Source organism: Dendrobates tinctorius, unplaced genomic scaffold (genome assembly GCF_039654945.1).
Source record: "Dendrobates tinctorius isolate UK_male_01 unplaced genomic scaffold, ASM3965494v1 ptg000160l, whole genome shotgun sequence".
Taxonomy (NCBI): domain Eukaryota; kingdom Metazoa; phylum Chordata; class Amphibia; order Anura; family Dendrobatidae; genus Dendrobates; species Dendrobates tinctorius.
This window is the reverse complement of record NW_027361827.1, coordinates 22,326,870-22,348,663: the sequence shown is the minus strand read 5'-3', so window position 1 is coordinate 22,348,663 and position 21,794 is coordinate 22,326,870. Positions and strand designations below refer to the sequence as shown.

Genomic DNA, 21,794 nt, shown 5'->3' with positions numbered 1-21,794 from the left:
CCAGCCGTACCATAGCCAATATTGAAATGTACAAGTATGCCAAAGGACATTTTGAACCTAATCCCACCCCCCTCCCCCCAAAGAACACCCTCCAACAATTCCTTGGGCTGAACCAAGGGTGCAACAAGTAAGGGTGCTGTCGAACCCTTCCACCCCATTCAGCAGGCGCTTCAGTTCCTTTTCACTACCCGCATTTGACAGGATATAACCCCACAGCACTTTGCATTTTTCCTTATCCATATTCAGACCAAGGTCCCATAAGGACCACAAATTAACAGCATATAACAGAGTAATATAAGAATAAACAAAAATATAACTTCTTAGGCAGTCCATTGCCTCAGGACCGCAGACTTCAACCGCAAGGCTCCATAATAACTGAGCGAGCCAAGATACCATCAGCCACAATCCTGCTCCTTCCCCTCCTTCCTCAACTGTCGCTCGTTAAGGTCCAACCAGTCCACGGCGTCCCTGGGGTCCAGAAAAAAGTGGATTTTATTCCAGGCCTCAACACGCAGTTTAGCCGGGAAAAACATGGAGTACTTGACGCCACAGGCTCTCAGACGCTTCTTGATGTCTGTGAACTTCGCTCTCATCTTCTGAACTTCCGGCGAAAAGTCCGGGTAAAAGGAGACTCTGGATCCTTCTGTTGTAAGGTCAGGGTGTTCTCTTGAGTATCTAAGGATAACGTCTCTATCTCTATAATGGAGGATTTTAGCCAGCACAGGTCTTGGTGGATGACCAGGGAGGAGGGGCCGAGTCGGGACTCTGTGTGCTCTTTCCACTGCATATAGGTGTGTTAGATTGTCCTCACCTACTTTTTCCTTAAGCCATGTTTCAATGAAGGCAGTAGGATTCTTTCCCTCACAGCGCTCTGGCATGCCCACAATACGAACATTATTCCTTCTGGATCTATTTTCAAGGTCGTCAGTTTTAGCCCAGACAGCTGCCATGTCCTTCTTGAGCTCTGTACAATGCTGTCCTGAGTCAGAGGCCGAATTCTCCACAGCACCCATACGTTTTTCCAGCTGGCTTGTTCTGTCTCTAACACTGTGCAGTTCATGTCGCACAGTCTGCATGGACTCCTGCAGAAAGCCCAGTTGTGTCAGGACATGTGAGATCGCAGTCCCACAGTGCACCACTGCCAGCATTACATCTTTGTTGGTGGGCTCGTCTGGAACTTGCAGTTGCAAGGCTGTGAGGTGCTGTTTATTTCTTTCCACCAGATCACTCCAGCTAGGCTCAGCTCCCTTCCCCCCCTGCACTCTGGCATGGGCAGCCTCCTCCTCCTCCCCCATTCCCGGGCTCATGTCCTCTACCACAGTCTCCTGGTCCATATCAGAGTCCTGGAGAGACTCCTGCTCTGCCTCGGCCGTGCGTGCAAAGCGCTGCAGCCAGGCCGCCACTGCCCTGTTCCTAGCCGCGCTGTCTTCTGCGGCCTCCTCTAAGGCGCGCGCTGCGGCGGCGGCGCCATCTTGGCTCCCCGCTCCGGCCTCTCCTGCCACCCTTCTCTGACCTCTTTTCCCCATATCCTGGGGTGAAGCAGCGATCTCCGGTGCCCCGCGGTGTCTACCGTCTCCGGTGCAGCCTCCAGGGGTTATACTAGCCGTGCTGTGGGGACGGAACGGCTGAATTAAGCAAGTATATGCGGGAGCTCAGCGGGCACACGTCTTCCTCACATGCCGCTCAGGCCACGCCCCTCGGGGGGTCTCATTACTAATACACAAGGATGTTAGATGGGAGGTCCGGGAGGCCTGGAGAGACTCTGAAGGACGTTTCATATTCGTATATGCACTGATCAACTCTAGGAAATATGTTATTCTGTGTGTTTATAATCCCCCTCCAGTGGGTACGTCAATTCTCCAGAAAGCACTGAGTTTTGCTTTGAATTACCCAGACGCAGATGTCATTTGTATGGGGGACTTTAATTTGGTGATGAATAATCGCCTCGACAGATTGAGACTAGATGATGGGACACAGGGTGGGACCCCGACAGCTGCTACATTCTAATTATCACAGTTTATAGAAGGTAGTGGATGGTTAGACCGATGGAGAACGCGTCACCCGGAGACAAGAGAGTATACTTGCCATTCCTCCACTAGGCGTTCCTTATCCCGTATAGATTACATTTTTGGATCTAGTGGTCTGGCAATGTGGGTGGATAGTATTGAACATGGAGGTAGAGGGATTTCAGATCATAGCCCAATCATTCTTAAACTCAGGTATGGCCCGCCGGGTGGTAGGATAACATGGAAATTAAACCCTTTCTGGCTGAAATTGATCAAGTCACCTGACAGAACAACTGACCAATTACATGTCTTCGTGTCCTCCCACCCCAAACCCCGGAATGTTAATTTATTTTGGGACACCCTTAAGGCGTACTTGAAGGGCTGCCTATCTTCTACAATCTCCTACATCAAACGGGTGACGTTGGGGGAGGATGACGAAATAGAGCAACGATTGAAAGATTCAGAGGCCGCTTACATATCCAATCAAACTAGTGGTAATAGAGTGGAGTGGTTGACTGCCCAAAGATTATATACTCAACATATAGACTCCAAGTCCAACGTAAATTATTTTTTACTCGCCAGTCCTACTTTGAACTAGGAAACCAGTCTAGTAAATTTCTGGCCTATCTGGTGCGGCAGCACAATACAACTAACACAATATTGCAGAGCCGCAGCTTAGACTGTACATTGGTGTCCTCGACGGAAGAAATAATGGGATGTTTCCATGATTATTTTAGCTCACTGTACAGTTTGAAAAATGATATTGGTAGCCAGGAGTGTCTAGACTATCAGATATAACGTTTCCCACATTGAGTGCTTCTAAGCGGGCCTTTATGGATGCCGAGTTCACTTTGGAAGAGATAAAAGATGCCATGAGGGATATGGCCCCTGGGAAAGCCCCTGGGCCGGATGGGTTTCCTATTGAGCTGTACAGGAAATACCGGGAGATTTTGGCGCCACTTTTGTTGTCGGTGTTCCGGGGGATCTGGGGGGGGGGGGGGGGGAGGTCATGCCGGAGTCCTTCTATGAAGCTAATATAATAGTGCTTAAGAAAGAAGGGAAGGACCCTCGGGATTGTGGATCTTATCGCCCCATATCTTTAGTAAATGTGGATTACAAAATTTTTACGAAGATCTTAGCTACTAGGCTAAATTCAATTATTTTGGAACTTATACATCCTGACCAGACTGGCTTTATGCCTGGTAAAAGTACGTCCATTAATATTAGACGGGTTCAATCGGTGGTCCAATATAGTTCCCTGATGCCGGACAATAGGTGGGCATTGGCGTCGTTGGATGCAGCCAAGGCCTTTGACTCCCTTGAGTGGCCTTTCCTCCACGCATGCTTGCAGAAATATGGTTTTGGGGATGGGTTTTTAAAATGGGTTAATACATTGTATATGAAATCTAAGGCCCGTGTCATTGTAAATGGTTCCACTTCCGAGTCCTTTTCTCTGCACAGGGGGACTCGTCAGGGGTGTCCCCTTCTCCCCGGCCCTCTTTGCTCTTGCAATAGAGGCTTTGGCAATTCGCATGAGAACTTCCCCTAATATTATGGGTATAGAGATAGCAGATCGGGTGGATACCATACGCCTATATGCTGATCTGCAACTTAATATATATCCATTACTAGAGATGGTTAAAGTCAAATTTGCGATCTGGAGCAAACTCCCACTGTCTGTAGCTGGACGCATTAATTTAATTAAAATAATACTACTCCCTAAGATCAGCTATTTTCTCCAACATAGTGCTGTGGTGGTACCTAAGTCTTTCTTCACTAATTTAAATTCCCAGATTACGTCTTTTACGTGGGGGAAAACCAGGCCAAAGCTCAAGCTATCCACCCTACCAAGGCCAAAAAGGGGGGGGGGGGAGCACTACCGGATTTTTTTCTATATTATCTGGCGGGACAGGCCAGAGCTATAAATAAGTGGATGCCCGGTAATCATCTTCCTAACTCTGAGGGCCATCTGCTTCATGCCGCACATGCTGATTGCCCACTGGGGTTTTTGGAATTGGAGAAAGTAAAAGTCCCACGTCTGCTACCCATGCTTCCTCTGGCAAGATTAGTGTGGAGACAGATTAAGAGGGTGGTTGGATTTAGTGATATCATAGCTGAAATGCCCTTATGGAATAATAGTTATTTTCCGACACTGCTTGCCCACCCATCTGCTGAATTCTGGCCTCAGTGCAATGTCTCTACGATACGGGATATATATGAATGTGGTACACTATTATCTTTTGAACAATTACAAGCTAGGTGTGATGTCCCGACGTCGCAATTCTTCCGATATTTGCAATTAAGATCAGCCCTTCAATCGCACATGAGATATGTCGGTATGAATAATGCTATTTCGTCTCTACCCTTGATAGGCATTCTTAAATCAAAAGGTCCCCAGGGTCTCATCTCCTCTCTGTATACGCACATGCTATCGGTGGGGACAGAATCTGCCAAATGCCTGGTTAGGGGGAAATGGGAGAGGAGTGGGAGGATATTCTGGAGTTACCAACTAAGGTGTCTCCATCAATTAACAATAGAATGATACAACTTTATATTATAAAGCAATCATATTTGACTCCGACTCGACTTTTTAAGATGGGCCGTTTCCAATCTTCGGAGTGTTTGAGATGTCATACATCAGATGCAGATTTTAGTCACATGATTTGGCAATGTCCAATTATAGCACACTATTGGAAAGAGATGACGTCATTATTAACCTCCCTGGTACAGATTCCTGTTCCCCTTGAGCCATTGGTTTGTCTGTTTGGGGTGTGGGATGATGAGACATGGGTACATTATACGGGGATTTTCTTACGGGAGACATTGTTCATGGCACGGAAGATGCTGGCACTGCGATGGAAGGGGGGTTCAGATCCCTCCCTTAGGGCCTGGATAGAATTGGTGAATTCGATTATACTATACGAGCGTACGCTGTACCAAAACAGAGGGTGCCCGAGTAAATTTGAGAAGATATGGGAGGGGTGGAATTCCTCTCATCTCACACTGTAGGACGGAGATATCGCATGATAAAGAGCTAATTATATAGACATAGGCTGCAAATAGTTGTTTTGTAGTAGTAGTAGTAATGGTTTAGAGGTTTGGCAGCCTTTATTATTTGAATAATAACACACCGACTATTGTAAGGCAATTGACAGTATGTTTTATTCTATACACAACTGGTATACATACACTGTTTGACATTAATGCTCTGTGGAATGTATATGTGTTATATGGTATTTTCATCGTTGTCAGTTTGCATATTGTATATACCCTGTCTTTGGTTCAATAAACGAATTAAAAAAAAAAAACTGAATAGCTTTCTGCCAGTTGGTGGGTATATACTGCAGAGGAGGAGCTAACCGTTTTTTTTTTTGTTTTTTTTTGCATAGTGTCAACCTCCTAGTGGCAGCAGCATACACCCATGGTTTCCTGTGTCCCCAATGAAGCGAGAGAGAAACCCCTTTTACTTTTCAAGATAATACAACAATACATGCATCGCAATGAAAGACCACAATATGCAGTACATACCAGCCAGAATGTTAGAGACTGTAGCCTTATAACTCACCTTTATTTCCTGGTGTTTGCTCAGTTTCTTCACGAGAGATAGCAGCCAAATACAGGACGCCTGTCTGACATGTGGATTCACACTGACAACATGCCTGGTAAGAATCTGGTCCAACGCCCATGTAACAACATCATTGTCTTTTACACCTGACGTAACAATGACAAACAGCATTCAAGTTATACAGACAGAAGACTAACATATACAGAAAGAAAAAATGTTAGAAAAATGTACAAAAAAAAAAAAAAAACTTGTTTAGTGCTTAGGATGTGTATTGATGTGGCGTGCTAATAGTAGACCCGAGTTACCTGCACACGGTTGATAATCATCCTCAGCTACAATCCAAACATCCCGAGCGGCAGTTGACTTTGTTCCGACAGCTGCATTTGTGATCGCCTCCCCTATAGTAAACTGGAGCTCAATCTGCTTTGCCTAAAAAAGGAAGGTGATGTTTAATAGGGTTTTCCCACAAATAAAATACATTTTATTAAATAGATCTTACAATAATAATCATTTCCATAATTGGACGCATTAAAAAAAAAATGTTCCTGTGCTGTTGAGATAATCTTATATCTCATATGCCCCTGCTGACCGTACAGGGATATGGTCTGATCATACTACATCTCCTGGGCAGGGGAGGAAGCAAGAGTATACAGACAGGGCAGCAGGGGATCAACAGCTGCTGCTTTCTGTGAGGTAAAATATGTTTTAAACAGATTGTCAGTAAGGTTTTAGTCAAGTGTTATTCTACGACATTCTAAGACTTGCAGAGCTAGAGATCCCCTTGGGTGCCTGTCAGCACGAAATGACTATGCAAACCAAGAACAAAAGGTTGGTGTATCTTTGGTGTGACCAAACAGTGCAGTGCAGTGCACCTTCCCACCTACTGATTTTCCATCTATTTGTATCCTCTTCAGGCTTCTGTAATCTTAGAGGTGTAAATCAAGAAAGAGGGGACAGAGATAAATGAAAAAGTAGGTGGGAAGGTGTATTGAATTGCTTAACCACGCCAAGGAAGACTGGAGCACCTGTGCTTTGTTTGCACAGTTCATTTTTGCTGACAGATTCCTCTTAAGGGCCCTTTACACATAGCGATATTGTTAGCAATATCGCTAAAGCATCACCGATTTTGTGACGCAGCAGCAATATAACTAGCGATATCGCTACATGTGATACTCACCTCCGACCAGCTCCCCCTCTGGTTATCGCTGATCGCGCGAGATCGGCCTGGTCCATTTCTCGTCGTCGGCTTCCTGCTGGCGCCGACGAGCGAGCCATGGACACGGGCGGAAGAAGACATCATAGCGGTGTCTGACGGTAAGTATCGACCGCTGCTGCATCGCTAGTGAGATCTGCTTGTTTGGCAGCTCACTAGCGACGCACCAGCGATCCTGACCGGGTCATATCGTGGTCGGGATCGCTGGTGCATCGCTAAATGTAACGAGGCTTTTACTCACAGAGGAGCTCACCTCAGAGTGAATGGAAAGTCAATACAATACGCTTTTTGGTAATAGGGCATATGGGATTGCAGCAGAAAACTACTTAAGACATGTTAATGCTAAACTTAGTATATTCACAAGCAGCGATATTTTATCTTTTACTTAAATGCATGTAACGCAATTGTGTTTCTTAAAAGAAAAACATTTATCTTCTACAGCTTCTGGATTTCACTGTACATAACTGGCCATGAAGTAAGCTGATGGTGAACATGTCAAGCACGTTCTGACAGCAGGATCTGTAGCTGGAAATATGTAACTACAAAATAATTTTTAGCAGAAAATTCAGATATTTGAGTTTAACGTAATTTCTGGGAGGAGCGGACATTTATGTCATCGATGCAAATCCACAGAACGTTAACTTAAAGGGGTTGTCCACTACTGGACAATCTCAAGTTAAACAATTCAGGACACTATATAAAAAAAAACAGAGCATATTCACCTCCTGCAGCGGAGCCGTTCCAGCTATATTGGTGCCACTGTTCCCAGAGAATGACCTGTGTTTCACGTGCAGGGCGCAGCCAATGAGTGACCATTGCAGAGAGTAAGTACAAACTGTTTATATTTTACATGAGGTCCTGAAATGAATGAACTAAGGTTGTCCACTGATGGGAAAACCCCTTTAAGAAGCCAGGAAGGATGAAATAGGAGTGTTCATGAATGTAAAAATACACCTTATTAGGCAGCGTTGTAAAGAGAGTTGGTAACTTACTTCTACAGATTGCATTAGTCCTTCCAGAAGCTTCTTTTGATGGGAAAAATTACCATCTCCAACAGGAAAATATCCCAGTGTTCTTATGGCCCGTTCTTTAGCCTAAAACAACCACCCAATGGATTAGCAGCAATACTAAATATTCATAGTAAGGGTGCACTCACATCTGCATATATAAAGTAGCTGAGATTCTCAGCCAGAAAAGTTGGAGAGTGTCAGTCGAGTGTCATGCAGTTTTTTTCTAACATCCATATGCCAGGCGAGTGCACTTCTTTTCCTCACCTAGCATCCATCTGTCGTGAGTATGCATTCCGTTTTTAACATTAGTATTTACATACAGTAATTCTCATTTCATCCTAGTTTTCTAACTAATAAAAACATGGATTTTTGTGATAAACTCACCGTAAAATCCTTTTCTCCGAGACGCTCATTGGGGGACACAGGTACTGTGGGTGTATGCTACTGCCGCCTGAAGGCTGACACTAAGTGAAAAAAAGAGGTTAGCTCCTCCTCCGCCGTATACACCCTCGCCCCGATTGCGGCCGGAATCAGTTTGGCGCAAAAGCAGTAGGAGATTAAACACAAATCAGACATCAACCTTAATGCAGGTAACAACATGTCTAGAAAAACACCACCCTAAAAAAACCATATTAAACAAACAAAAGCCAATTTGGCTATCAGGGTGGGTGCTGTGTCCCCCAATGAGCGTCTCGGAGAAAAGGATTTTACGGTAAGTTTATCACAAAAATCCTTGTTTCTCCTTCGCCTCATTGGGGGACACAGGTACTGTGGGACGTCCTAAAGCAGTCCCTGGGTGGGAAGTTGACTCACCGATCCAAGCTACATGCACCTCCTGTCTAAAGGTGCGCCACCACTGCTTGGAGAATCCTTCTAACCAGACTCGAATCTGACGAAGCCTGAGTATGGATATTGTAGTGCTTTGCGAATGTGTGCAAGCTGGACCAGGTTGCTGCCTTGCAAAACCTGTTCCGCCGATGCCTGGTGCCGATGCGCCCAAGAGGCGCCCACTGCCTGAGTAGAGTGCGCTCTGATCCCTGCTGGAACTGGTGTGCCTCTGATGCGGTAAGACTCCTGAATAGTCAAACGAATCCATCTGGCTATGGTCGATTTTGAGGCAGCGAGTCCCTTCCTGCGCCCCTTGGGAAGCACAAACAGCATGTCTGTCTGACGAAAGGATGCCGTCCGTGACACGTACCTCCTGAGAGCTCTCACTAGGTCCAACGTATGAAGAACCTTTTCCACACAGTGTACTGGTGCTGGACAAAAAGAGAGCAGGACAATATCCTCATTAATGTGAAACGAGGAAATGACCTTCGGCAGAAAAGGAGGGGCTGGTCTGAGAACCATCTTATCTTTGTGGAAGACCAGAAACAGAGCTCGGCAGGATAGAGCTGCCAGCTCTGAGACCCGCCTGATTGACGTTATTGTCACAAGAAATACTACCTTCCAAGAAAGGTAGGTTAAAGAGCCTCCTGTAGAACACTTAGGACCAGGTTAAGGTCCCAAGCGTCCAGGGGTACCCAGTAAGGAGGTATCCAGTGGGAGACTCACTGAATGAAAGTCTTCACCTGCAGATTGGTAGCATTCCTGCGCTGGAACAGAACGGATAAGGCCGATATTTGTCTCCTGAGGCAACTTGGGGCCAAGCCTGAGTCTAGGCCAGACTGGAGAAAAGCCAAGATGTTGGGGACAGAAAATCTCAGTGGAGAACAACCATGGTTCCGACACCATGTGAAGAAAACCTTCCAGGTGTGGTGATAAATACGTGCTGAGGCCGGCTTCCGGGCGCTAACCATTGTAGCGACCACATTGCGGCTGAACCCAGCGTGGGCTGGAATCCAGGATTCCACGGCCAAGCCGTCAAACACAGGGCCCCTGAGTTCAGGTGGTAGATTGGGCCCTGGGACAGTAGGTCTGGCCGCTCTGGCAGGCGCCAAGGAATGTCGGCGAGTAGCTGTACTAGGTCTGCGTACCATGCCCGACGAGGCTAATCTGTGGCCAGCAGAATCACTGGCACCCTTTCCGCCTTGATCTTCTTGTTGACCTTCGGAAGTAGTGGCAACAGGGGAAATAGGTATGGGAGGCGAAACTGGTTCCATGGCAGAACCAGCGCATCCACGGCGATCGCCCGTGGGTCCCGAGACCGAGCGATGAACATGGGTACCTTGGCGTTCACCCTGGAGGCCATCAGATTCACATCCCCTCCCCTACCTGATCGGCGAAGTCGTCATGGATGGGATGGCCTGGGAGGGCCCTGCGGCGTCCAGAGGTCTGGAGCCCTTAGCTTCATGCGGACAAGGAGCAGCAGCGCACGAAGGTCCATATTCAGGCTCCCCTTCCCTGGCGGCGTGCCTGACACTGGGTCCCGACGCCGGCCGCTTCCTTGGTATGTGGAGGCCTGCCTGCCCGCCCGCCACCCGTCCATGGGCGGATGCTAAAAATCCAGCCCGCGGCTTCGGCCGATGTTACGCCGCACGCTGGATTATTAGCGTCCGCCCATGGACAGGTGGCGGGCGGGCAGGCAGGCCGCCGCATACCAAGGAAGCGGCCGGCGTCGGGACCCGGTGTCAGGCACGCCGCCAGGGAGGGGGAGCCTGAATATGGACCTTCGCGGGCTGCTGCTCCTCGACCTCATGAAGCTAAGGGCTCCAGCCCTCTGGACGCCGCAGGGCCCTCCCAGGCCATCCCATCCATGACGACTTCGCCGATCAGGTAGGGGAGGGGGGGCAATATCCAGGACGGTGCAGGCACCCTAGCTGTGTCCTCCTTCCAGGGATGAGGAGAGGGACTGTCCGCCGCCTTGCAGCACCGCCGTCTAGCATTGGTGGAGCAGTGGGGACCGTTCGGACTGTCTTGTGCCTCTGTACAGCCCATGGTTTCAATACCTAGGGGTGGTCAGGGCTAAGTCCGGCATCATGTCCCACGTCGTGGGAGAGGATACGTGGAGGGACACTCGCACGTGCTCGCCCATTGATGGTTTGGGGAAATCGGACCCTTTCAATAGGGTCCGTTGCCCCGTCTTATCTTCATAGAGGGAAAAAAAAGAAGTCCAGAGAAAACCAGACGTGCGTGCCGCCAAAGGACACTAAGCATAAAACTGGTTTCTGCCCGCAATCGGGGCAAGGGTGTATGCGGAGGAGGAGCTAACCTCTTTTTGTTCACTTAGTGTCAGCCTCCAGGCGGTGGTAGCATACACCCACAGTACCTGGGCCCCCAAAGAGACGGACAAATTTAAAGGGGTCTGAAAACTTTCCGTACTAACTGTGTATTTATGTATATATCACTGTGTATATATATTATGGATTGGGGTCCCCCTTAATTTTATTCACCAGCTGAGGGAAATGGAAAACTGGTCTTAATAGCCTGGGAAGGGGGCAATAAACATGGAGCTTTTCAGGTTATTAATATCAGCTCAAAGCTATCTTTACAAAGGGAGGACCCCTAAAAAAAGTTGTGGGGTCCCCTCCTATTTTTAATAAAAAGCAACGGCAATTCTGGCACTTAGCATCGGCCCTTCCCGCATGCACTGGTGCATTGGCAAGTGGGGTAATAGTTTAGGGATTGATGTCAGCTTTGCAATGTCAAATGACATCAAGCCCAGAAATTTCCATTACTAATCCAAGTAAGTTTAATGCAAAAATCACACAGACAAAAGTCCTTTATTTGTACAAAGCACTCCCCAACCCTCTCTTACTGATTTATTACCCTTAATAAATAAAATATTCCAAAGTAGCCCACATGAGAAATTTCTCACGCTGCGTGCGGTGAGGTCTGTAAGGTTACCGCAGTTCATCAGATATGATTGAGCAGTGATTCATGTCACTGCTCAACAGACCATCCAGATGTAGCAGTTGGGGATCATCAAGGGAAGTGGGGTTGATGTAAGGTGGACCTCTTTGGAATATTTGATTTAATAAAGGTAATAAATGGGTAAAAGACGGTAGGGGGTGCTTTGTACAAATCAAGGACTTTTCCCTGTGTGTTTTTTGCTTTACACTTCCAGTGTTAGTAATGGGGGTGTCTTATAGATGCCTCTCCATTACTAACCCCTGGTCTTGATGTCAGCTGTCATTACAAAGCTGACATTAACCCCCAAAAAATTACCCAGTTTGCGGACGCACCAGTGCACGCGGGCAGAGCTGAAGTTAAGTGCCAGAATTGGCGTATCTAATAGATGCACCATTTCTGGGGTGGCTGAGGACTGGTGTTATTAGTCTGGGAGGGGGCCAATATCCATGGCCCCTTCCAAGTCTATAAATATCAGCCCAGAGCTCTCTGCTTAGCCTTTGCTGGTTATTAAAAACAGGGAGGACCCCACGTCTTTAATAACTAGAAAACGTTCACAGGCTATTAAGACCAGCTCTCTGCTTCCCCTCAGCTGGTTAATAAAAATAAGGGGGGGATCCCATGCCATTTTTTGTCTTTATTAGCTAAATAAATTAGCTACACACGAACTGCACTAATTATATATCTCAATGACATGTTTTTATCTATCTATATCTATTCTATTGGCTCATGCTGTGAATTTACTGCACATGGCTGGTGAAATGTCGAGTTTCCTATGAGATGGGTGCGTAAAAATCGCACGGCACAAGCATGGTCCGTGTGCTTTTTTTCTTGCACCCATTGACATGCATAGGTGAGTCTCTGCAGTTTAACATGGCCATAAACATGGCCATTTTTTCCTTACCCCAATTCCAGGTGAGGAAAAACTTGCAGATGAACACGGTCTAATTGAATAACATTGCTGTGAGTGCAATGCGATCTTCTCTCACATTGCACTCGTCAATTTTACATGCAGATGTGAGCAAACCCTTATAGTCATTGTACAAAACAGAGTACCTCCATAAATTCAGGAAATTAGAGCAACAAACATTCCAAGAGTACAAGGAAGTTTAGACTACGCAGAACTATAGTCACTAAAAAAGGAAGAATAGTGCGCAGGATGATACAAAGTCACAATCTTAATGGTATACATGAAAAAGTGGTGTGCTCAATTGCTAGGGCCATTATTATACTAAACTGCTAGTCCATATGCAAACATTACAGCCCAATGTAGCACTATACTAACAGATGCTGTTCGACAGATGCAATACATGGAAGGATTTCCTGTTTCTTAGGCAATCCATGCAAGTGTTGCGGTTGTCGAACAGAAGTGTGACAAGCAGCCGCGGGGACTCGAACATAGTATTTGAGCACGCCGAAGAGACTCTTGGCACACAAGCATGCTCGGATAACACCTTATTCGAGCACGTTCGCTCATCACTACTCAGAACGCTATTAACAAGGTATATTGGAAATCCCTTTCATGCTTATATTCACAAGCACTGACTAAATATCTTGTGTAATGTAAGTGGCACAGAACTTCTAATATATTTTGAAGACAAATCAGAAATAGTGAATAAAGTACACATTACTTTGTTCGTCTCTTTGCCTGAAGGTATTCTGGCCAATAGACTTTCTACTAGCAGCTTTTTGGTGAGCCCAGATCCTTCATCTGGTATTGGCAGAGCCCCGTTCCGTCCAATCTCCCCCAAAGCAGTTATTGCAGCAATTGACAAAGGAGATCCATTTTCCAATAATGTACCTGGACAAAAAAATACACCACGTATGTAACTGATAGTAAAAAAATTACGTCAAATATCTGTGGATGTGTGCAGTCAGACGGCCATAAAAATGGGGTCGAGATTGGACCGCAATGCACAGACTGGCCGGCGGCTCTTCTGACCCGAGAGTGATGACTTCATGTACAGTGGGGAAAAAAAGTATTTAGTCAGTCAGCAATAGTGCAAGTTCCACCACTTAAAAAGATGAGAGGCGTCTGTAATTTACATCATAGGTAGACCTCAACTATGGGAGACAAACTGAGAAAAAAAAATCCAGAAAATCACATTGTCTGTTTTTTTTTTTCATTTTATTTGCATATTATGGTGGAAAATAAGTATTTGGTCAGAAACAAAATTTCATCTCAATACTTTGTGATATATCCTTTGTTGGCAATGACAGAGGTCAAACGTTTTCTGTAAGTCTTCACAAGGTTGCCACACACTGTTGTTGGTATGTTGGCCCATTCCTCCATGCAGATCTCCTCTAGAGCAGTGATGTTTTTGGCTTTTCGCTTGGCAACACGGACTTTCAACTCCCTCCAAAGGTTTTCTATAGGGTTGAGATCTGGAGACTGGCTAGGCCACTCCAGGACCTTGAAATGCTTCTTACGAAGCCACTCCTTCGTTGCCCTGGCGGTGTGCTTTGGATCATTGTCATGTTGAAAGACCCAGCCACGTTTCATCTTCAATGCCCTTGCTGATGGAAGGAGGTCTGCACTCAAAATCTCACGATACATGGCCCCATTCATTCTTTCATGTACCCGGATCAGTCGTCCTGGCCCCTTTGCAGAGAAACAGCCCCAAAGCATGATGTTTCCACCACCATGCTTTACAGTAGGTATGGTGTTTGATGGATGCAACTCAGTATTCTTTTTCCTCCAAACACGACAAGTTGTGTTTCTACCAAACAGTTCCAGTTTGGTTTCATCAGACCATAGGACATTCTCCCAAAACTCCTCTGGATCATCCAAATGCTCTCTAGCAAACTTCAGACGGGCCCGGACATGTACAGGCTTAAGCAGTGGGACACGTCTGGCACTGCAGGATCTGAGTCCATGGTGGCGTAGTGTGTTACTTATGGTAGGCCTTGTTACATTGGTCCCAGCTCTCTGCAGTTCATTCACTAGGTCCCCCCGCGTAGTTCTGGGATTTTTGCTCACCGTTCTTGTGATCATTCTGACCCCACGGGGTGGGATTTTGCGTGGAGCACCAGATCGAGGGAGATTATCAGTGGTCTTGTATGTCTTCCATTTTCTAATTATTGCTCCCACAGTTGATTTCTTCACTCCAAGCTGGTTGGCTATTGCAGATTCAGTCTTCCCAGCCTGGTGCAGGGCTACAATTTTGTTTCTGGTGTCCTTTGACAGCTCTTTGGTCTTCACCATAGTGGAGTTTGGAGTCAGACTGTTTGAGGGTGTGCACAGGTGTCTTTTTATACTGATAACAAGTTTAAACAGGTGCCATTACTACAGGTAATGAGTGGAGGAAAGAGGAGACTCTTAAAGAAGAAGTTACAGGTCTGTGAGAGCCAGAAATCTTGATTGCTTGTTTCTGACCAAATACTTATTTTCCACCATAATATGCAAATAAAATGAAAAAAAAACAGACAATGTGATTTTCTGGATTTTTTTTTCTCAGTTTGTCTCCCATAGTTGAGGTCTACCTATGATGTAAATTACAGACGCCTCTCATCTTTTTAAGTGGTGGAACTTGCACTATTGCTGACTGACTAAATACTTTTTTTCCCCCACTGTATATGCAGCCATCATACTCAGGTCGGGAGAGTAGCAGCCTGTCCGAGCACTGCGGTCCGATTTATACTGCCACCTGACTGCACCCTTACACTGAAGATATATTGAACTGCCCAAGTGTATCCACTTTAAAAAAAGAATGTGTCATCAGAAAATGACCTATTATTTAAATCAGATTTTTGCTAAATGTGTTTTTATTAAATAATGATTTTTTTATTTTTAATATTTTATTAAAAAAATTGCAATTTTCACACTGGCCACTAGGTCTAATTTTACACTCATACTTCCCATTCTGCATATGGACTTAAGCAGCAATAGACTGGCTGTGACCTTATTTATTTCTGTAAAAGTATTTAAAGGGCAACTGTGCTTCCAAGTAACTATTCAGAATAAGGTAAACAAGGAATAACACCATTTCTAGCCATTTTGTCCTGTATATAATTGAATATAAGCCGCCCCGATTATAACTCGAGGCACCAAATGTTACCACAAAAAACTTTGAAAACTTATACTCGAGTATAAGCCTTGCATACATTGTCCCTTCATCCCCATCGTGGTATGCATGAACTTGTCATCCCCATCCTGGCATGTATGGCTCCTCAACCCTATCCTCGTATACACGGCCCCCTCATCCCCATTCTGGTATTCACGACCCCCACATGCCCATCCTGGTATTCACAGCCCCCTCATGCCCATCCAGGTATGCACAGCCCCCTCATCCCCATCCTGGTATGCACGGCCCCCTCATCCCCATCCTGGTATGCACGGCCCCCTCATCCCCATCCTGGTATGCACGGCCCCCTCATCCCCATCCTGGTATGCACGGCCTCCTCATCCCTATCCTGATATGCACGGCCTCCTCATCCCTATCCTGGTATGCATGGCCTCCTCATCCCTATCCTGGTATGCATGGCCTCCTCATCCCTATCCTGGTATGCATGGCCTCCTCATCCCTATCCTTATATGCATGGCTCCTCATCCCTATCCTGATATGCATGGCCTCCTCATCCCTATCCTGGTATGCATGGCCTCCTCATCCCTATCCTGGTATGCATGGCCTCTTCATCCCTATCCTGGTATGCATGACCTCCTCATCCCTATCCTGGTATGCATGGCCTCCTCATCCCTATCCTGGTATGCATGGCCTCCTCATCCCTATCCTGGTATGCATGGCCTCCTCATCCCTATCCTGGTATGCATGGCCTCCTCATCCCTATCCTGGTATGCATGGCCTCCTCATCCCTATCCTGGTATGCATGGCCTCCTCATCCCTATCCTGGTATGCATGGCCTCCTCATCCCTATCCTGGTATGCATGGCCTCCTCATCCCTATCCTGGTATGCATGGCCTCCTCATCCCTATCCTGGTATGCATGGCCTCCTCATCCCCATCCTGGTATGCATGGCCTCCTCATCCCTATCCTGGTATGCATGGCCTCCTCATCCCTATCCTGGTATGCATGGCCTCCTCATCCCTATTCTGGTATGCATAGCCTCCTCATCCCTATCTTGTATGCATGGTTCCTCATCCCTATCCTGGTCTGAGTGACCTCCTCATACCTATATCCTGGTTTGCATGTCACACCCATCCATAACCTGACATGCAAAAAAAAATAAACCATCCTACTTACCTTCCTGCACTCCCTCGCAGCGTCTTGCCAGCAGCAGATTTATGCTTGTAAGCAGCGCATGGCAGTGACTTTATGTACTGCATACAAGCAGAGCACAGCTGCCTGAATACTCACTGCTCCACGGGACTATGGGCGTGGAGAGCAGTGAGTATTCATTGCTCTTTAGCAGTGGGCACAGTAGTAGCAGCCACCGGCTTCCTGTAGCGGCCGATCACGAGTGTATGCTATTAAAGGAAATGAATATTCACTGCCCTCCATGCCCATGGGAGTGAAGGCAGTGAGTATTCATTCCCTTAAGTAGCAGGCACACGTGAACGCCCAGCTGCTGCAGAAAGCCGGTGTCTATGCATACTGTGCCTGCTATTAAAGAGAAATGAATATTCACCGCCAGCTCAGTGAATATCTATTTCTCTTTAGCAGTGGGAACAGACTTTAGAAGCAGCACCCGGCTCCTGCCTTCTGTAACCCGCTGCTCTGCCGATGCCGCTCCCCCTCTATCTTGTGAGACCCTCACCCGAGTATAAACCGAGGGAGTTTTTCAGCATAAAAAAGGTCCTGAAAATCTTGGCTTATACTCGAATATATACGGTAACTTATATCCTACATACTCACCAGTTTTCTCTTCTCCATGCTCTATCTGTAAATTGCAACCCACTGGGAGCAAGGGAGATGAGCTGCAGTGATTTCTCCTATAGACAGCACAGAGACGGGAATGCCGACTCTTCATTCACTTTTTAGCCCATGGAAACAAGCTGCAATAATATGGAGGGTGTTATACAGAAGAGCTCAGCTGTTGTGATCTGAAGCAAGCTCTGATATGAGGTTAAACACATGTTACTACAGAGAAACATGTTTTTCACTGCAGCATTCAGTTCCCTTTCCTGCTCTCCACTCCTCCTCCTCTCCATAAGGGATAATGGGCTGTGTCCCATGAAACCTTCAGTCTATCTCCTCTGAGAAGGACAGGTTTTAGGCTAGTTTCACATTAGCGTTTTTTTGCGCAGCGCATCGTGCGCATAAAAAACGCAAAGAAAAACGCAAAACAAACGCGCGTTTTTTTATCATGCGCACGCTGATGCGTCAAAAAAACGCAGCGTTGCTTGCGTTTTACATGCGTTTTTGCATGCGTTTGCGTTTTTTTATGCACATGCGTTTTTAGGTGTGACATTTTTTCCATTGTCTAGAGAACATTCTAGACTTGTTTCACTCAAAAACGCATGAGCAAAAAAACGCAACCGTGCGCAAGACCATGCGCACGCATGCGTTCCCATAGACTTCAATGTGTTGTTTTTGCGCATTCCGTGCGCAAGCGTGCGCATGCGTTTTTTTGCCGAGACAGGGCGCACCAAAAAATCCAACATGTTGCGTCTGGCGCGCCTGGCGCAAAAGACAAAAAAACGCATGCGCACGAAAACGTAAGTGTGCGCAAGATCATGCGCACGTCATGTTAAACATAGGTGCGCAGTGCGCATGCGCACGGGTGCGCACGATGCGCTGCGCACAAAAGCGCAAATGTGAAGCCAGCCTTAGCTGCTTTTTCACAGTGAATGACAAGTTCAGGAGGCAGGGGACGGGAAGATATGGGGAAGGAAGCCGATTTCACTGGCAAAATAATTTAGTTTCCTACAATCACCTGTATTATTGATTTTATCAAAGATTGTTGAAAGCACAGTTCCATTTTTAGTGTGCATGCAATGGCAATTGTGAAGGGGAGGAAGTGACCGGTTTTCTGGAATTGGTGGATCCGGTGTTATTTACTGTATACAAAAGTGTTACCCTTCATTGTGATCCTGTATGAGATAACAAAGTATGAGCTACATTAGGCTTAATCGTCAGTGTGAAAATTACAGTTTCTTATTTTTGTTATATAGATAGTCATATGGAAAACTGACAAAAAAAGTAATAAAAAATATGTTTAAAATAAAAACTTGATTAAAATAGTTCATTTTTTGATGACACATTCTTTTTAAGATGACAGAAACTACGTACTTCTGCTAAATGAAAAGTACAGCCGTGCATAGCAAATATACAACATATTGTTACAGAGCTGACATCTAGAATATTTAACACTATATTTTTTGGTGATTTTGAACTTTAAGGGGGCATTTACAATTCATCTGCAGTGTTTATTCGGCCCATTATCCTTCTGACCTTTGTGGTGCCAATGTACGTCATGTGCAATTTCATACAGAAGCATCCAGCAACAAAAACCTAAACTACATGGCATTATAAATACTGTAACCCCTGCACGCCAAGCCCGCATCTTTCCCCGCACACGATGACTGATTTAATCAGTCATTAGGTGCCTTTAACAGCCACAAGTGGCGCTGTTAACCAGTTAAATACAGCTGCCAATGACATACAGTGGGATTTAACACGTGCTGTCTGGAAGTGTGTCATTCATTCCGCCCGTCGGTGCACAGGTCCGCCCGTCGGTGCACAGGTCACGTAATCGCTGGGTGCCAATTAGTTGTCATGACAGATGGAGATCTGCCCTGTCATTACGATCCTCTTGTGAATGCCGGCCTGTGGCGGACGTTCATAGGAGATCGTTATTTCTGCTATACATAGCACTATGTATAGTACAAGCGATTGGACAATCGCAGCAAGTTTTTAAAAATATTAAGAAAATAAAAAACACAAACGTTCAAATCATCTTTTTCGTTCTGTTAAAATAGAGTAAATAAACAAACATATTTGGTACCGCTGAAATGTTCGATCTATCAAAATATAAAGTAAATTAATCTGATCTGTAAACTGCATAGCGAGAAAAGAAATGGGAAAAAAAGCCCAAATTACATGTTTTTGGGCTCTCGCAGCAATGCAGTAAAATGAAATAAGGGATTAAAACATTGGATCTACACCAAAATGGTATCAATAAAAACGTCAGCTCATGGTGCAAAAAATAAGTCATTACACAGCCACAGATCCCGAAAAATGAAAATGCCATGGGTCTCAGAAAGGCGACACAGGCAAATTTTTTTTTCTAACAGATGTCTGAATTTTTTTTTCACTAATTAAATAAAAATTAAAGCCTATACGTTTGGTATCTGTGTACTCGTACTGACCTGGAGAATTAACTTGCCAGGTCAGTTGTATCATATAGTGAACATGGTAAATAAAAACCCCCAAAACAATAGTGGAATTGCACTATTTTTGCAATTTCAACAGCTTTGGAATTTTTTTCCCACTTTAAAGTGCATCACATGATAAAATGAATGGTGTCATTCAAAAATACAACTCGTCCCACAGAAAAACAATCCCTCTTTTGCCTATAGGGACAGAAAAATAAAAAAAAAAGGTTATGGCTCTTGGAATAAGGGGAGGAAAAAACAAAAGCAAAAAAAAAATTGCAAGATCATGAAGGTGTTAAGAGGAAGGGGTCAGCAGGATTTCACCCCCCCCAACTATTGATATCTACATGCAACTCTTTCAAATACAATTCCAGCAATACGTTTACCTAGACAGTCCATTGCTCCTTTCCGGAGAAATCAGCATTTGAATGGAAACGCAAATGAAGCTGACGTGCTCCGTCACTCTGGCTCTATTCCACGCCTCTTCCTGCTTTATGGATAGCTCAGCTTCTTTGCTTGAAGTCACACAGCAAAAGAGATGTAGGATAAGAGGAGGCGACATTGCGTGCGGAACGGAGCTTGGGAGAACAGAGGCTTGGGAATATCCTCCATGTACTGAAGGCACCTCAGCCTCATTTGTACATCCATTAACAGGCCGATTTCTCTGTAACGGAGTAACAGACCAAAGGCAAAGATATACCAGAACTTGTCTTAGAACAAGCTGCACTTAGATATAAATAGTTTGTGGGTGAAATCCTGCTGACAGATTACCTGTAACATAGATGCATATTGGCAACATATGCCACAGCATGCCTATACATAGACACTGTAAAGAGAATTATGGAACGATAAAATGAACGTTCTTTGGATTGTTAACCACTCAGCTTATCACAGCAAACACGGTAATCATTAGCAAAACACTTTTTAAACATAACCGGCTTCAGATTGCAACCATCATTTTAATTTTTACTTCTTAAATTAATTTGTAATATATATCATCTGGTAAGACGCCTTCTTTTTCCTTCTGGACTGATCTTTTATTCTCAATTCTTGGGTAAAATCTGTCTTCAGTGAACAGAGACTTTCCCATTAGAGAAATAAGAGATGACAGCTGGTGCTTATGAAGTTTTATGGAGAGGGAAGGAGCAAGGAGCTAGAAGCAGGTGCAGACATTGTGCTTCTACTGAAAGCTCAGTTACACTTTAAACCTGTAACATTTGTCCATATAGTGATCTACAGATATCACAGAATACAGATGCAGCGACATGGATGAGACTTGAACACATCTCATCCACACGTTGCGGAAATGTTCTGTTCATCTGATACTCCGGTGGTTTCTGGAGGTCTCAGTTCACCAGGCTACCAGTGAGGATGTGCTGTCACATGTGACTTCTACAAAGAATCACTGGATCCAGAACTCACATCTATTTACACCTCTTATCTGGATCGGTGGCACGGAACATGGGTATACTGATTCGTCTTTTTGCTATTTAACAGCCACAAAATCAGCAAATTTTCTGCAGTTTTGCATGTACATGTGAATATACCTTTGACTGTGCAACTATATCTAGACAAATTTTAATTTTCAAAAAAAAAGTTATTCCATGCCTGGATTCAGGATTTACATGAAGTGAAAGCATAATAACACATCACTATGTAGCAGACTAACCAATGGTTTCCACACAAGCTTGGACGGTTTCATTCTGTTCCATAATAGACAATGGTTCTTGCTGCTCTGCATCCTGGGGCCCTTTCCTAGTCTTGGTGGCATCCAAATATCTTCCAATCAGATATCCCAGGGCCAGCAAGGATCCATGTTGAGCCTCTGGGGACTATAAGAAAATATTAAAATTATTTCCTACCAACTTTACCCTAGTATATTTCCCTTCATTGCTTTTGATGGTTCTGGCAGCAATTATTTATAAAGCACGAAACA

General features: G+C 45.3%; 1 protein-coding gene across 1 annotated transcript in view; it reads right to left on the bottom strand.

Annotated features, from left to right (window-relative positions):
* Window positions 1-21,794, bottom strand: part of ECPAS (Ecm29 proteasome adaptor and scaffold) — a 229,006-nt gene that overhangs the window by 108,366 nt on the left and 98,846 nt on the right. Inside the window, exons 21-25 of the mRNA XM_073549708.1 lie at window positions 21,528-21,690; window positions 13,215-13,384; window positions 7,777-7,878; window positions 5,877-6,000; window positions 5,572-5,717 (exon numbers count right to left, since the gene is read on the bottom strand). Coding sequence (XP_073405809.1) covers window positions 5,572-5,717; window positions 5,877-6,000; window positions 7,777-7,878; window positions 13,215-13,384; window positions 21,528-21,690 — 705 coding nt within the window. The remainder of the gene's footprint in view (window positions 1-5,571; window positions 5,718-5,876; window positions 6,001-7,776; window positions 7,879-13,214; window positions 13,385-21,527; window positions 21,691-21,794) is intronic.